General features: G+C 41.0%; 2 protein-coding genes across 2 annotated transcripts; one reads left to right on the plus strand and one right to left on the minus strand.

The window, feature by feature from the left end:
* The first annotated feature begins 12 nt into the window (after positions 1–12).
* Positions 13–3462, plus strand: gemin2 (gem (nuclear organelle) associated protein 2). Its single transcript, XM_082516736.1, has 10 exons — positions 13–311; positions 463–547; positions 1152–1241; positions 1399–1458; positions 1607–1723; positions 2145–2189; positions 2284–2352; positions 2588–2698; positions 2864–2922; positions 3107–3462. Exons 1-10 carry the CDS (start codon positions 187–189, stop codon positions 3144–3146), a joined length of 801 nt encoding a protein of 266 aa, XP_082372862.1. The 5' UTR covers positions 13–186; the 3' UTR covers positions 3147–3462.
* Positions 3463–4967: 1505 nt separating this feature from the next.
* Positions 4968–9937, minus strand: pnn (pinin, desmosome associated protein). Its single transcript, XM_082516715.1, has 9 exons — positions 9784–9937; positions 9293–9373; positions 8184–8255; positions 7835–7910; positions 7633–7727; positions 7410–7485; positions 7118–7273; positions 6731–6869; positions 4968–6621 (listed from the first exon to the last, which is right to left on the minus strand). The coding sequence occupies exons 1-9, from the start codon at positions 9894–9896 to the stop codon at positions 5465–5467; spliced, it is 1965 nt and encodes a 654-aa protein (XP_082372841.1). The 5' UTR covers positions 9897–9937; the 3' UTR covers positions 4968–5464.
* Positions 9938–16610: the final 6673 nt, after the last annotated feature.

Genomic DNA, 16610 nt, shown 5'->3' on the forward strand with positions numbered 1-16610 from the left:
CAAACGCGCGCACAAAGACGACGTCATCACTATGCGTTTGTTTTGCGAGAGAGATGGCGGTCTAGTCTGGTTGTGTTTACTCTTGGTAAAAGTTTAGTGTTTTGGTCCGTTGCGAGTCCGTATTTTTAATTGAGCTTGACTGCTTCATTTAGTTAAAAGCTAGCCGAGCTTACACATTCAGTCACAATGAAGTCAGACGTGGAGGAGTTAATGCCGAGACTGCTGCCCATGGAGTGTGGATCCGGTACCGTGGGCGACCTGGACCTGAGCGGACCGCCGAGAAACCCCCAGGAGTACCTCCGACAGGTCCAGTAAGTGCATCGCAACCTGAAGAACACACCTCTTATTAATGCTCGCGTCTAATTAACTCCTAGATTCTCTTTGCCTGTTTTCTCTTTGGTGTGTTAATGTATTAGTTGAGGTGGTCGGGCTGCTTCAATGAACTTTTTTCCTTTTGGACAGGCTGGAGGCTTCATTGTGCCCAGAGGTGGTGGTCGCTCAGATTGACCCCAAAAAACTAAGGAAGAAGCAAACAGTGAATGCATCTGTGAGTAAACTGAGAGGCAAATGTATTGAGACTGGTTGATGCTGCAGATGTATGACAAATTAAAGGAAATGACAAAGCCCTGACCCTGATAGTGACAGGGTTCATTAGCTTTGTTACTCTGTGGTGTCTGCAAATCAAAGCATTTCAAGTATTTTTACCTTGATGTGAGCAGTCAGTCCCACTCATCATGGGTGTGAATGTCCTCATAATGTTGGGCTTTTAAATGATTTCTTTGAATTTTTCATTTTTTTTCAGGATGGAATGATTGCAAGTTTTAATTTACTTTTGATTTTCTGTAATCCACAAAGGGTCAAAACATTCATACCCACGATGAGTGGATGGAAACTTCTGAGCACATCTGTACGAATCTTTCTTAATATCTTTTCATAGTTTTCACTGCACAGTTAGAAATGAATGATAGGCTCTGAAAAATGTTGTGCTGTGTTCGATTTTTACGTTGATCATGTAAACAGTATACAGCAGTTCATTTGGCAAAGAAAAGAAGATGCTATACAAAATAAAACATAATACATCTCAATAATGCTTCATCTGTTCTGATTATTTCTCAGTTACATTTTTTGTGGGGTTGTTTTCTGGTTTTTAGGTGGCAGGGTGTCATGCTGCTCCAGTGGGTTTTTCCCCAAGTCTAAGATGGCAACAACAACAAGTCAGCAATTTCTCTGAAGTCAGACAGGTAAGAGCCTTTTTGCTGTTATGATATTATAGAATAGCGAAGCCTAACAGAATTCACTAAAACTTTTTGTAGGTCTAAATCCGCACAAATTTGTACAAATGGATATTTGACAATTTATGAACTTTTGTTTACATTTACAACATTTTTTTTCCTTTAGAGTATCACAAGGCACAGGAAACACTGGACCAGCCAAACTCTAGATGACAACGTGCTGATGGTAATGTGGTAATGTGTAAATTTTAATGCTTCAGCATGCAATGCTTTCCTCTAATAACCAAATAAATACTTTGTCTTTCTCCAAGAGGCAAACTTAAAAACAGAATTCATGTTAAAATTTTATGTATGCTCGTATTTGTATGTTACAGCCGAAGCTAACGGATGAGGAGGGTTGGAAGAGGTTTTGTTTAGGAGAGAAGGTCTATCTGGGCACTTCATCCTCCCACACAGATGCAGAACCAGAGCCAGCACTGGACTATAGCAAGGTTATATATGTAATGGCTATATCTCAATGTTTTGTGTCATCATGAATACAATCTGTAAGATTTTTTGACAGTAAAGAAGCTGTCGGTCACATCTATCACCTATTGGTTAATGAGGTTTTGTCACAAAGCCTCCAACTGAGCACTGAAACTGGACCTGAAACCACACACTTACAAGTAACAACCTGTGATTGAAAATCTTCCTAATAATGCCAATAATTAAAAAAAAATCACTTCATGTTGTATTCAGTGTGAGCTGAAACTAGTGACTGAGTCATCAGGGAGTTGTGGGCCATTTTCCCACAGATTTCTATGTAAACGGAAGTGTTTTTATTTAGAGTGAAAGCACTTCAGCATCGGCGTTACTTTTCAGATCCAAAATGTGTACTGCTCTATTTACCTCAGCATTTCTCTGTCTGTTCAGATGGGGTTCCCTCCCTTCCTAAGCATCATCAGCAGGCTAAATCAGGTAAACGATCCCTCTATAGACATTCAAGATGTTCTAAACCAGTCAAAGCCTGATTAGAAGATATGTGTGTTTGCGTTTTCCCACCTGTCTACAGTCTACAGTGCTGATGGTGTTGGAAATCCTCATCGGCTGGTTCGAGGAACGAGAATTTGTTCCACAGTTGGTGAGTTTGATGTATTAGCACCACATTTTTATGCTGATTCCGAACTCCACACGCATTTATAGTCATCCTGTGTTGCATTCAAGATAGATATGAGCTGACTATGCATTCCGCACAGATATCATGAAACCAAACATTCCTTCAGCTTCTGTCTTATGTTTCAGATATAGAAGGTGATGGTTTATTGGCTGCAGTTATTGTGAAATACTTGAGTTTGCAGTCTATCTTCTTGTTCCAGGGGCGCTGGTTGTATGCTTTATTGGCCTGCTTGGAAAAGCCTCTGTTGCCCGAAGCTCACTCATCCATCAGACAGCTTGCACGGAGATGCGCCCAGCTCCGCAGCACGCTGGTAGGCCACAATCCTACCATCTCCTGTAAAGCACTATCTCTATGTGCTATCACTCCATGCTTGAAACGGCCACAGCAGGCCATGTTTTTCTCGTTTTTTGTTGAAATTTGATGATATTTGATTTTATTTACTCTGAGTCTTTTCCCTGCTTGCATGACTTCACAGGACAGCCAGGAAGATGATAAACTACCCGCCCTCAACCTGCTCATCTGTCTTGTTGCCAGGTAAGGTTCTCTGTATTTTTCTTATATGGAACTCTGTGTAGAGAAAAACCCCTAAATGTTTTTTGGTTTGTTTTTTTTTTTACCACCAGTGTCTAAATTGTTCAGGGTGATGATACCATGATATTGCTGTCTGGATGTGTACAGAGGATGCAGCTATACTTACTTCCTTTTGTTTTTACTGCAGGTACTTTGAACAGAATGATCTGGCAGATCAGCAGGAGTGAAGCCAACCTGATCTGTTTAACCTCACCAACATATGGAGGATCATATTGTTAAGTCTGGCTGCAGTGAAAGCTGAAGTTCGAAAACAAAGAGACTGGATTACAAAAACACATGTTTTTATTTGTAAGGTATTTGGTTACCTGCACAGAGCAGCGCTGGCACACAGGGACTACAAGAAAATGCAGCAGGATCAGGGCTACTTTTTTCAAACAGGTTTATGCTTTTCTTTGTGCGTTTATATGTGTGTAATTTAGCTCTAAATAAAAGTTTTCTATTATCTGTGATTTGTAAGAAAACTGTGTGTGTGTGTGTGTGTGTGTGTGTGTGTGTGTGTGTGTGTGTGTGTGTGTGTGTGTGTGTGTGTGTGTGTGTGTGTGTACATCATTGCTGATTATGTGTATGCAGGTTCTCAGTCATCCAGGTCATTTTATGGCCATGTCTGTTGTGAACAACCATCATTGAACAGGTGTGGTGGCTAATGACTCCAGCTATCAGCCACCTACAATACAGTCCCAGGTGCTTCAACCCCCTCACACATTGCCTCAAGTGATCTTAATAGCTCATGATAGGGTGGGGCAAGGCCTCACACACTGGTTTCATCCTTAATAGTGTGTGAATGTGTGTATTACTGAATGCAGTGTAAAGCGCTTTGGGGTCCTCAGGGACTGAGTAAAGCGCTATACAAATGCAGGCCATTTAATCCCAGGTGACAATGACTCTCACCTTGACTTGAGATGACGTGATCAATAGTGTGTCAACGACCCTCAGGGGCATAATGCCCCACTAAGTGTTTAGTACCTGGAATTCTTCACAACCGTGAAGAAGTCTTGTTGCCTTCTTTTCTCAAGCTAATTACACTTTTTCTGGTCATCAAGCCCTTGTGATCATGTCAAATAGATTCTTTAAAAATGACAATTTAAGAATGACTTTAGACATGACAATTCCTCATGGATATACAGTGGAACCAAATATACTGCAATGACAAATCCAATCAGGTACACTTGGGTTCCTAATTAAAAAAAATTCCCAGATACTTTAAAAAAATGTTTCTAAAAAATAAATAAATGAAACAACATGGACATAGTTTGTGCTCAGTTCTGCATGTTTTGTAGGGCTTCCTTCACTACATCCACGAATCTTCTCTTGAGGTCTCCTGGATTTCCTCCTTATTTGCAGCTCAGCCTTCTACATCTATCCCTCCTCTGCACATACCCAGACCATCTCAGGCTTGCCTTTTTTGCTCTACTTGTGTTGGTCACTCCCAATGAGTTTTTGCATTTTAGGGCTGATTACCCACAAAATACACCAAATCTGTCTTTTATCCCATCTTCCTTCTCTCACCTCAACCAGTCGCAGCAGATGGCCCCACCCCTCCCTGAGCATGGTTCTGCTGGAGGTTTCTTCCTGTTAAAAGGGAGTTTTTCCTTCCCGCTGTCACCAAAGTGTTTGCTCATAGGGGGTCATATCATTGTTGAGTTTTTCTCTGTATGTATTATTGTAGGATCTTTCTTACAATATAAGGTGCCTATAGGCAGCTGTTGTTGTGATTTGGCTGTCTAAATAAAAAATTGACTAGATCAAACATCTTCAGGGTTCAACTACATGCTTGAAAACTAATTCAGTTCCACGCCATTAAAATAAGCATGATTGTGTTTTTGTAGTACATGTATTTGAACTTAACCACTGTTGGCGCTTCGCACATCCTTAGGAAAGTATAACTTGTATTTTGAGGATATTTTTTGCCTGAACTGTGCAATAAACTGAAGAGTGTGATGTATTTAAAAATAAATAAAAACAAATAAGAATTCACACAAACAAGCATATTTTCACTACTTCAACTTTATTTTGAAGCAGATTATCAGTCATTAACCCCATCCTAGCAAAAAAGTTTCAATCCAGTATTTGAGCAAATCACGCTTGACATTGTTGAAAACAGTGGAAATAAATGGGAATAAACAGTGTTGTCACAACAACATGAAACAAAAGTAATGTATGTGAATGGCCACCATCAAGAGCCCACCCTCTTCATTATGCTTAAGATGAAAAAGAGAACATTCACAACCTTCTTCACTGTGTCACAAAGACCTGTGTAAAGACCAAATCTAAGACTAAGGATAAATCATTTGGAATTTACACCTTTACTGTTTAAGGGGTTCAATTAGAGATGGACTCTTTTTCCTCCAAGTTAAAGATGGAGGAACTGGCCACCAGCAGACCCCCTGATGTCAAAACTATTTTATGAGGAAACAGTTAATGTTGGAAGTAAAGAGTTGGAAGCTTATTTTCCATCAGTTTTTACAGAAGCTGAAAAAGAACCAGATTAGCGTCGCTTGTCCTTCCTGTCTCTATCTTTATGCTCCCTATCGCTCCGGGACGACCTGCCCCTTCCTTCCTCGCTCCTCTTCGATCCCCTCGAGTCCCTCCCTCCTCCGCCACTCCCTCCTCTCTTGTGGCTTCGCCTCTCGTCTCCCTTCTTCCTGTCTCTATCTGAGGGCCTCCTCTTGCGTTTGCCGCTGTCTCGGCTGCGGCTGCTGGATGATGAGGATGAGGAGGAAGAAGAGGATGATGAGGAGCGGCTGGACCCGGAGGAGGAAGAGGAACTTCCGCTGGAGGAGGAGCCAGAGGACGAAGAGGAAGAGCTGTTACTGCGACTGCGGCCTTTCCTCGATTCCTTTTCCTTCTTTCTCCCTCTGCCGCTGTCCTCCTTAGCTGGGGCAGTAACAGGGACCTCCTGGGAAGCAGGTAGTTTTTGTGGGGGTTCCTCCTGCGATTTCCCCTCCACTGCCTGTCTGTCAACTGTGGAGTCCTGGACCGTAGAGCCAGGGACTGTGGACACTTGTGCAGGCACACTAGGGGCTGACGGGGGTTCTGGGGTTTTAGATGCCCCATTGCTCACAGGAGACTCTGCTGCTGGTTCCTCAGCAGCGTGGCTGGGCTCGGGCTGATGGCTGGTGTTTTCGGCTTCCTGGCTGCTTACAGCTGGTTCAGAGGACTTGCTGTCCTGGAGATCTGTGGGCCCCTGCTTGCGTTCCATCTCCACCCCTACATCCTTACCCCTGTCCTCCTCCTCTACTGCCTGCTCTACCTCCATCTCCTCTGACTCTGGACTACCCTCTTTGTCTCCCTTCTTCTGATCCTCTCCTTCCCGCTTCTCCTCACTTAACTCCATCCCTTCCTGCTCTTCCTCTACCTTCTTAGACACTTCCTTCTCCCCTTCCTCCTTCTCTGTCACCTTTCTATCCCTCTCCTTTTCCCTTTCCTTTTCCTCCTCCTCATCTTCCTCCTCTTCTTCCATCTCTACATTGCCCTTATTACCTGTCACTTTGACTACCTGACCTGCTGGCTTACCCTCCTCCGGCTGCTCCGTCCCTGTTGCCGCTGTGTTGCCGTCCTGTTCGCGGTTTAGTTGTCGACGGGGACGCGACTCCATCTTGCTGAGGTGTTCAGCAAAAGCCTCACACCTCTCTTCAAACACAGCTGTTGAGAAAAAAAAAATCCTCATGTTATTTAGTAGACAGATCCCCTGTGACTATATAACACCGCCACAACACTGTCAGTGCACTTCCAAAAATAAATTCCCACTCACCATTTAGTTTCTTGGTGGATTCATCGAGGAGTTTCTGTGTTGCGGAGCACATTTTTCCAGGCAGGTAGAAGATATGAGGCTTGGTCTTTGTGCGAATGTATTTCACCAGGCGATTATTGTGGCTGGTCCACTCCTCTTGCTTTGGATGGGAAAAAAAAAAAAAAAAAAATTTTACATTTCCCATCATTCTAGCTACAAAAAAAGATTTTAAAAGACTAAGTATTAAATTAGATGTTTATCAAATTACAATTTGGTGTGAAAATTAAGCAGTGATAAATGAAATAGACATTTAGTTTGGCCGAATCAGTAAATCCAGTTTCATTAAAAATAAACAAAACTCCACCACTTTCATGCTAGTCCCACTTTCAAACAAATACACCGTCTTACCAATTGAGCCAATTCCACTTTCTGCTCCAGAAGTCTCAACTCTGTCTGCTTGGCTCTCCTCTCCTCAAACAGCTCCCTCTTTTCATTCTCCACCTTCTTTCTCTCAGCCTCAGCCTGAACCTCGAGCTTCTGCTCAATCTCAGAACGCCGCTTTTGCTACAGGATGACAAAAAGAAATATGAAGCAGAACAAGAAAACAAAATCATGGAATTTATGACTTCATCAACACAGAAACCTATATTTTCAAAAATACTGTTCTCATAACCAAGCAAAAGATGAATCTATTCCTCACCTTTTCTGAAGAGACATTTGACTCCTGCTTGAATTTCTGCAGGGTCCCCATGAGCAGGCCGAACATGCGCCGATTCCTGACCAAGACAACACAAACAACACCATCACACACTTAATTCTCAGCTGTAGACACGTTTTGCCATTTGCCAGATGAAATTAAACCAATCATGGCTCAGGCTATTTAATAACCAACTCTGAATGTAAAACTAGAGTTTAAGAGCTACCTCTGTTTTCCCCTCTCATCCATGGTTTGGTCCTGAATGAGATCTCGGCGCGTTCTCTCTTTGGAGGTAGCTACTACAGACGACTGCAACGCCGGCTGAAGGAAGGACAAGAAGCAAATGTTAGGATTTTTATCACTTCAAAGCAGGAAAAAAATCCACTGTGAGAAAGCAAATACTGATCAGGTATTTTTGACAAAATTACCTTTTTGACATCATCGTCATCCTCGGCGTCGCTGTCGTGACGCATGTCCCTCCTGGCCCTCTGGTCCCCTGCCAGCCTGCAGCCACACAAAGATCAAATACTCATAAGAGATGGTACTTTGAAATCAAGACAAGGGAGAAAAAAAAAAAACTTACAGAAAGCTGAGAATTAATTCAAATAATGCCTCACATGTGCAGAAATACCACCCACCCCAAACAAGAACCATATTTTCTTACACTTGTTAAATAATCTTAATATTAAATGAAGGGTTTCAGGTAAAATGTGTTACACAAGCTCCAAAACTAGAAACTACCCAATCACTATATTATATTTCAAGTCGAGATCTCACCTTAGCAGGGCTCCTTCGATGTCCCTTTGCTTGGCAGGAGGGCCGCCGCTTCCCATGTCTGAGAGACTGCGTCTGAGAGAGGACAAAGAGGAAAACTTTAGAAATGCACAGACTGAATTTTTAAATATTTTAAACTGTTGAAATAATTTATTCTACCTTTTTTTGGAGAGACACAAAGAAACTCCAAGGAAGCTGATTCTGTTCATCTGGTCGTGTTGTCGGAGAAATGCTTCACTCATCCAAGTGACTGAGCTCAGACTGAGCTCACTCTAGGTTTCCCCAACCTTTTAAACTGTTTATTTGCATAATGACCAAAACTACCGTTAAGGACCAACAATGGGCCCTGAGATCAGTTTCATTGTCCTTAAGTGGTCATAGCACTTTGCATATTAAATCACTTGAATGAGCGGCCAAAAGTTTCGCCCACTAAAAACAACGCCCTGATGAACAATCAACTTCCTGGGATTTAATTACTTGGACGACTGAGCATGCATCAAGACAAAAACAACAATTTTCAAACCCTCTTTGAACATTTAACTGAAACACCAGTGGTTCCTTTACAGACTGAATCATAAAAACATCATAGACAAATGTGATTAACATTTATCTCCAACTCCATGTTTTTGTTCTTGGACTCGGTTATAGTGGGTGTGGATGGTTCACATTTAAAAACAAAACCCCCAAGGCAAATTATCCTGCAAGATGGGGCAGCTTCTCAGTCCATTACAGTTTGTAAAGTTATATAGTTTCTGCTTCTGATAATTAACTTCCCCATAGCCGTTAAAATGAAAAAAGAAAATCACAACAATTCCCCCTTTTAATGTCTAACTGATGAAATCAATATGATTATAAGTGTGAAGGTTTGAACTGGTTTGTTGCTGGTTACAGAATGCAAGGCCATGTATGACCATGTATGACCATTTGTACAATAGCAAAACAAGGCTTATTTAAGAAGTGACTTGACGCCAAGTCTCACATTTAATACAATGTGGAAGATGTGTGAGGGGTGGGGGTGGGGTGAAGTACTGTTGTACATACTTTTCAGATCACACACTAAAGTTGAAAATCTAAAGCTCTTTTTTTTCGAGAGGGGGGGCGCAAAGATTTACCTTAGCAGGTTTATTCCTCTGCCTCTACCACCTCCTCCAGGGCCTGCCATGGGGCCTCCAAGCCGACGGATCTGACCCGGCCTGCAAGCACAGCAGACACCGAGGTTAACACAAAAGAAAGAATACAGTCTGACAAATAAGACTCACGTTAACATTATGCATTTGTGTTGCTGCAGAACCGTTGTATTATTAAGCAAGACAAAGTGATGTGCCGCCCGGACGACGCCTCCTGCAGGGCCTCGACTCTGTTCATCTACCAGATTTAATGTCCCAACTCAATATTTAAAGAAGTCACTGATTTGGTTCATTTTTATTCGTTTGATGCGAATAAATTAGGATGGTAAAAACATATGTGCGACACAAAACAATGAGGCGGTGCTGTTTGCAGGTTAGCCGACCCACGCTAACTTAGCACGCGTCGACTGAGTACAGCTCTCCAGCTTCACTCCAGGAACTCGCTAAAAAACTAAATAACCAGTTAAGCTTTTTACCTTGATTCATTAGGATCACGTCCGGTCAGTTTACGAATATTATCGTCCACATGCTTCAAACTTTCCTTGGCTTTTTCTAGCTGGTCTTGCAAGCTCCGCACTGCCACCGCCATCTTGCTTCCAGTTAGCGCGAATCACGTCTTCGTCCTCTTCTTCTACTTCTAGACTTCTTTTTCATCCTGTCTCTTCATCAACGCATCACTGCCACCCTCTGGTCGGGGATGGATAATGCTTACTAACGTGTATGTATTGGTTCTAAAATCGGGGGTGAATGGCGTGTTTGCGTGTATCTGAAATAAAGTTAATTTCCCAGCCTTAGAAGGATCTTTAAAATTGATTAAACTAAATTCAGCTCGGCCTTCAACTGAAGGCAAGAAGCAGCGGATTATTCACCACTGCAGGGCTGACAGGGACTGGTCATCGGGCATACGGGCATTTGCCCGGTGGGCCGCTCGTGATTTTTCGTTTTTATGGGCCGATGGGGTTTTATTTATTTATTTATTTTTTAACGATATAAATGAATGGTGGTGGATTGGCCAGTTGGTCATGATCGACTCTGGGCTTGACCAGTTACAGCAGAGGAGGTCGAAATTTAAAGTTGAGGTGAAAGGGAACGTGATTTCATCACTACTTCAGCTAGAAAATTGCTAATTCAATCATGAAACTGATCAATGATCAGCTGATCGGCTTTTCTCTCCAGAAAGAGAGAACCAGCAGATGTCGCGCTAAACAACGGCAGCACGTTTGAGCTTGATCAGCTGTCGGTAGAATTTTTTTAATGTTAATTTCAAGTATCAGCTGATGTTTGCTGGAGCCACAGCTGGTCAAGAAGGCTCACCAGCGCCTCTTCTTCTTGAGGACTCTGAGGAAGAACCACCTGTCCCCAGACATCCTGGTGAACTTCTATCGTTGCACCATCGAGAGCATCCTGACCAACTGTATAACAGTCTGGTACGGGAACTGCTCTGCCTCGGACCGGAAGGCGTTGCAGAGGGTCGTGAAAACTGCCCAGCGCATCGCCGGAGCACCACTTCCTGCCATAAAAGACATCTACAGGAAGCGGTGTCTGAAAAGGGCTGGGAAAATCATCAAAGACCCCAGTCACCCATCACATGGACTATTATGAAGAGGGTGGGGCTAATGCCATTGACTTTGATGTTATGAATGGTGTACTAAAATTGAAATGGTTAAGATCTTTCATTAGGAACAAAAATTCCTTTTGGAACATTATTCCCAGTGTGATTTTTGGCAAAATGGGTGGAATAGACTTTTTGTTACGTTGTGACTTTGATTGCAGTTCGTTACCTGTTAAACTCTCAGCTTTCCATCAGCAGGTCCTTCTCTACTGGAAATTAATCTACAAACATAACTTTACTCCTCACAATACCCCTATATGGAACAACAGGTATATCCGTTTGTGTAGGAAATCTGTGTACGTGGATGAATGGAGATCTAAAGGGATTTGGGCTGTAGCTCATTTTATGGATGATAATGGGGTCTTATTAAAGCATGAGACGTTTTGTGAGAAATTTGATGTAAGATGTACTGTTAAGAGATATAAATCCCTAGTGAAAGCCATTCCAGTCCCTTTGAGATCAATGATAAAAGAAGATATTGTGCACTCTAAAATTTCTCCTGGACTGAGGCAGCTCTGCATAGCTGGAGTTGAATTTGGTGACAGCAGGTTTACAAACAAAGTGATCAGGAATATTTTGATAAACGAAATTTGCCCTAATCCGGTTAAAAGAAATTATATCCTTAAAGAATTTGAGACCATGGAGGTTAAGGCGATAAGAAAAAAGTATATTTCACTTCCTCTTTCCCCTAAAGCAAAAGAGGTTCACTTTAAAATCATTAATGAGGTTTATCCAACCAATGAATTCTTAAGACGGAAATTTAATTTAGATGTGAACGCCTGCACATTTTGTGAAAATGATATTGAAAGTCTGGATCACTTGTTTTTCAACTGTGAATCAGTGCACTCCTTCTGGACTGACATGTGGAGCTGGCTACAGTCCAGGAGAATTCAGTTACCACATTTGACGGTGACAGTAATAAAATTTGGAATACTTGCTGAGAATGCAGATTTTGACCTGTTGATTAGGACGATTTTGTTAATGGGAAAATTTTTTATTCACAAATGCAGATACTTTAAAGCTAAACCATGTATAAACAGATGGCTGAATGACTTTAGACTCTGGGCTAAATCGCTGAAACTTGTGAATAACAAGAAAGCCCATAAACTTGTTGTTTTATTTAAAGAGTTTAACCTATGTTAAAAAAAACAAAAAACTCCCTATTTTATAATCACGACTGCCCTTTTTTTGCACGTTAGTTTTTGCCTTTGGTTCGAATCCTTCAATGACTGTTCTTTATTTTTGTGCTAACTCTTTTAACTTTGTGCTTATTGAAGGAAATTGCCGTCCCGGGTTTCCTCCGTGGCGTGAGCGATAAGCAGAGTTCTGTCCTTTCCTTCTAAGATTCCTAATTATTTAAAGTAACACTCAGGTATGCCGTTCAGCTGGGTTAGTTACAGCGCCGGGAGCAGCTTGGGAGAACAAGGAAACACAGACTGCTTCAGGTTGTCTTCCCAAATCAACTCAAAGGTTTATTTGATACACAGCAGTTTATATAGATGAAAAAAAGGTTCGTGTGTCAGCTTTCCCAGTTCAAACCGGTACAGACCAAATAAGGAAACGTCTTCCTGCCTTCTGAGCAAAGTATCCCTTGTGTAGTTTATCAGTTCAGCTATAATTTATGATCATCCCAGCAAAATACACTCCTAGACATAAAATACAGAGTTCTTTCATTAGTGAATTCTGAAACGAACCACCTAGCCTTTAACGAGCCTTTTCCAGGAGATAAAGAAAAAGGGAGGATGGGAGTAAAGAAGTGGTCTCATCTCTGTGGTGTTTTCGACCTTGGGGTACCAGCTTGTGAGTCCTACACATTAATTCTTGGGTCACAGAGAAAGAGAAAAACAACTAGTAGATGGGCCTTATTGAGCAACTCTTTTCTGTATAAAACAATCTTCTGTAAATGCTAACCGTGGTACTAAAATACCTAACACTTATTGTTGTTGTTTTTGGGTTTTTTTTGTTCGTTTTGTTTGTTTGTTTGTTTTGCTATAATGCTCAACCGAGGATGTAACATAATCGGATTAATGATGGTGCCTTGTATGTTAAACTGTTGTTTGTAAATAAAGTTTAATTAAAAAAAAAAAAAAACCCATCACATGGACTCTTCACCCTCCTGCCCTCTGGGAGGCGCCACAGGAGCCTCCGGACTAAGACCACCAGGTACCGGAACAGCTTCTTCCCCACAGCTGTCAGACTCCTGAACTCTGCCTCCTGACATCTGACCCACGTTAAACTCATGGACTGAACATACACACACCCACAATGGACAACTGTACCCTCAAACACACAATAATAACATGGACTGAACCACCACTCACAACCACTAGCACTTTATATAGCCTCTGTAGAAACTATCTACACCCTCACTTATCTTAACTGCACTACTGTATAGCTCTGTGTAAATAATCATTCTGTACATTCGATAATCTTTAATCCTACAACTGTTTACAACTTGCATAGTTCCCATTTCTGTATAGCTGTATATCTCAGATTCTGTAAAGTTATTTATTTCATATTCTGTATAGTTTTTCATATTTATATCCTGTTCATAGCTTGTACTCACTACAGCCTGTACATACTTATAGTTATAGAATATTCACAACATACTTCATACCGTGTACATTATAACATACCATAATAGACCCATTTCTGTAATATACTCACATATCTATATTATTGCTAATATACATTGTAATATATCTATATCACTAAAGCACTTCTGGATGGATGCAAACTGCATTTCGTTGCCCTGTACCTGTGCATGTGCAATGACAATAAAGTTGAATTCTATTCTATTCTAAAGCTGCTGGTCATGATGTCGGTTTGGATATGTGGTGAGAGGGAAACATGAGGATGAAACCAGGAGATGTCCTTACTGAATCATCAGAGCTGAACAGGTGATGGAGAAACAGGTTTACATTTTAGGTGACATGAATGAGTTGACGGGAAGAAATTAACTGTTTCTGAGAGACAAATAACACTAGGATCCATACTTTTCTTTCTTATTCGCATTTAAAATGTCTAGCTTTTAATAAATATTTATCAGAATCTTACAACCAAGTTTTCATCTGATGTAAAATGGATAGAAATACATTACTGTATTCAGTAAATATTAAGTCTAGTAAATACCCTAGTAAGTTATAGTATTCTTTCCTTTGGGAAGGTACCATCTGTGCAGTCTGCAATTCTGTTGAATAAAGATGTTGAATCTATTTGATTACAGGAGAAAAATAATAGATTTCTGTGCATTTGTTTGATACGTGCATTAAATTAAAATCAGTTTTGTCAATTAAGCATCTTGAAACAGAGGGTGGGGGAGTGGTTCCCTATTTTATTTCTTTTCTTTTGTTGCTGGGACAACCCTATTAGTTAGGTATATGTAATTATAAATTAGGTTGATTTATATTTTTGCTACAGACCGTTTAGAATACCAGAATAGGGAGGGTGGTGTAGGTTTAAGTTTATTATAAAGGCTTTATGGCTTTTCCTATAATACCATGGTGGGCCGGTCACTAGTCAAAATGCCCGGGCTGATTTTTGTCCCAGTCCAGCCCTGCTGATCACATATCACAATGTGTGCTATTTCAGCCAACAGTGCACCTATATCTTCTCTGAAAGTCAACTAAATGAAAAGCGTAATATCTAATTTCATAAGAATGGTTCAGTGTTATAGCCTCTTACTTCTGTAGAAGACAATAAATTAAGACCCTTTCCAGGAGCTGAAAAGTGCTATATGTGAAATGTTGTAAGAAGGCACAAAATATCTGGGAATCCTCAAAAGTTACAAAGGAATTAAACCAGAAAAAATGTATCAAAACCTGCATGGAGCAAGAGGATTTACTTCTCAAGTTAGCATCAGCAGAATAAATTTAGACTTAAAACATCTGATTTGTATGTTTTTACCAAAGCTTCATCAGAGGTTTAAAAGATACAGACGATACTCTCGAGACTGGATTAAGGACAGGAATGAAGAAAGTGTTCTTTTATTTCACTCCTCCTGAGTACAGACACTCTTTCTTCTCCTGACAGCCAGATTCAGGGTGCCTGCCTGCCCCTTTTGATCTCTATCAGTAACTGAGGAAGCCGGCTCTGAGCTGCGAGCCCCGGATTGAAAATAAAACCCTTCTGAGTCCCGCTGTTGCAGCTCTTGCATATCAAAGTGGAAACCAAACATCAAACCACAGCTGATTTCCTGGCTTTTAACAGTGTGCGCTACAATTCTGCTGATGATTCTTTCATATCATTCTGCTACCAGTCCAATAACACTGGTGTCATCATGCATTTAATTACACAGCAGAGAACCCAGCCTTCTAAAACCCACTCCTCTGACTGTTGGTTGGGAAAAAATGTGTTGTTGTTTCAGCTTAATTGTGAAACAGCACAATGATAATCTCCTAGTCTCATTATCCAGATGAGAAGGAGCTCTTTGTCTGAGTCCTACAGCATTAGTGCAAAAACAGTTATTCCTGTCCATTAATTAAAAAGCTTTTTAATTAACTTTACTGTTAGCAGACTGCTTTTTAGCTATTTGTGATGCATAATTGTACATTACAGTTGGGAAAGGAAACTCGTATAACATTTAGTCCAACATATTACAAAAACTGAATTATAGCTCCACTTTCTTAGCTTACAGTAGGGCCGTGCGGTCTTCTCCTGCTGTAGTTCATATGCTTCACGGTTTAATGTGCTGTGCCTTCAGAGAGGCTCTTGTGCATGCGTGGGTTGTAAAATCATGTATATCACCTTTCTTCTACATTCTGAATCTCGGTTTGAAGTTTAGCACGTTGTTTTGACCATGTCTACGTACCTAAATGGGTTGAATTACATTCAGGTATGACACTAGTGTTTAAAGAGGTGTACCTAATGAAGTGGTAGGTGAGTGTATACTGACACGAGGGGCATTTTCTTGTCCGTTTCATTTCTGACATTGGCGTCTTGAAACTATGATTAAAATTATTGTTGGAAGACATTTTTGAGCAGATAAAAAGCAAGTCCGTGGTGACAGGCTGATGTGAGATCAGTAAGGTGGAAGCAGGAGAACAGGAGCAGAAGGATACTGAAATCATCACAGGGGAATATTTTAACATGCGAAATATTTTTGGGAGCAGGATTTTGTAGAAGAGCTAAAAAGGAGAGACATTTTTCTTATCCTTGTTATGTTTTACATCTCTGGGCTTCCACAGATCCAGCTGCAAGTGCTTTATGCTGTTTACTCAAAGGAAGTGCGCTGCAGGGACTTCCTCTGAGTAAACGAAGAAATGGCAAGATAACATTATGTAATATCGGTGTTCAGTCGGCCCGGACTTAACAAGTAAAGATGAGGGATTTTCTGGTTGGGGAGGGGGAGGCAGTTTAACATTTTATCTTTACATTTGATTATTTCATCAAATTCTTCAGTGGCACTTTCTCACTTATCCGCCCGACTCAGCCGCATCAGATAGATAACTCAGCTGAAGGATTGTTTTTTTTGAATATTGCATTAAATGGGTGACCTGAAAAGAAAAGGCAAGACCATGTCGCCTTCTTCCATCATCTCAGGAATCTTTTCTGATGATTATGTCATTGTAGGTGTGGAAATGGTTAATAACTGAGTTGAACCCATTTAAAAAAACAAAACAAAAAAAATCCCAAAGGTCATTAGGAGCAGTTATTGTTTTTTTAGACTAACGGGTGTGGAGGTGTGAAAAA

Source organism: Aulonocara stuartgranti, assembly GCF_965226115.1.
Source record: "Aulonocara stuartgranti genome assembly, chromosome: 19".
In the NCBI taxonomy this organism is placed as follows: domain Eukaryota; kingdom Metazoa; phylum Chordata; class Actinopteri; order Cichliformes; family Cichlidae; genus Aulonocara; species Aulonocara stuartgranti.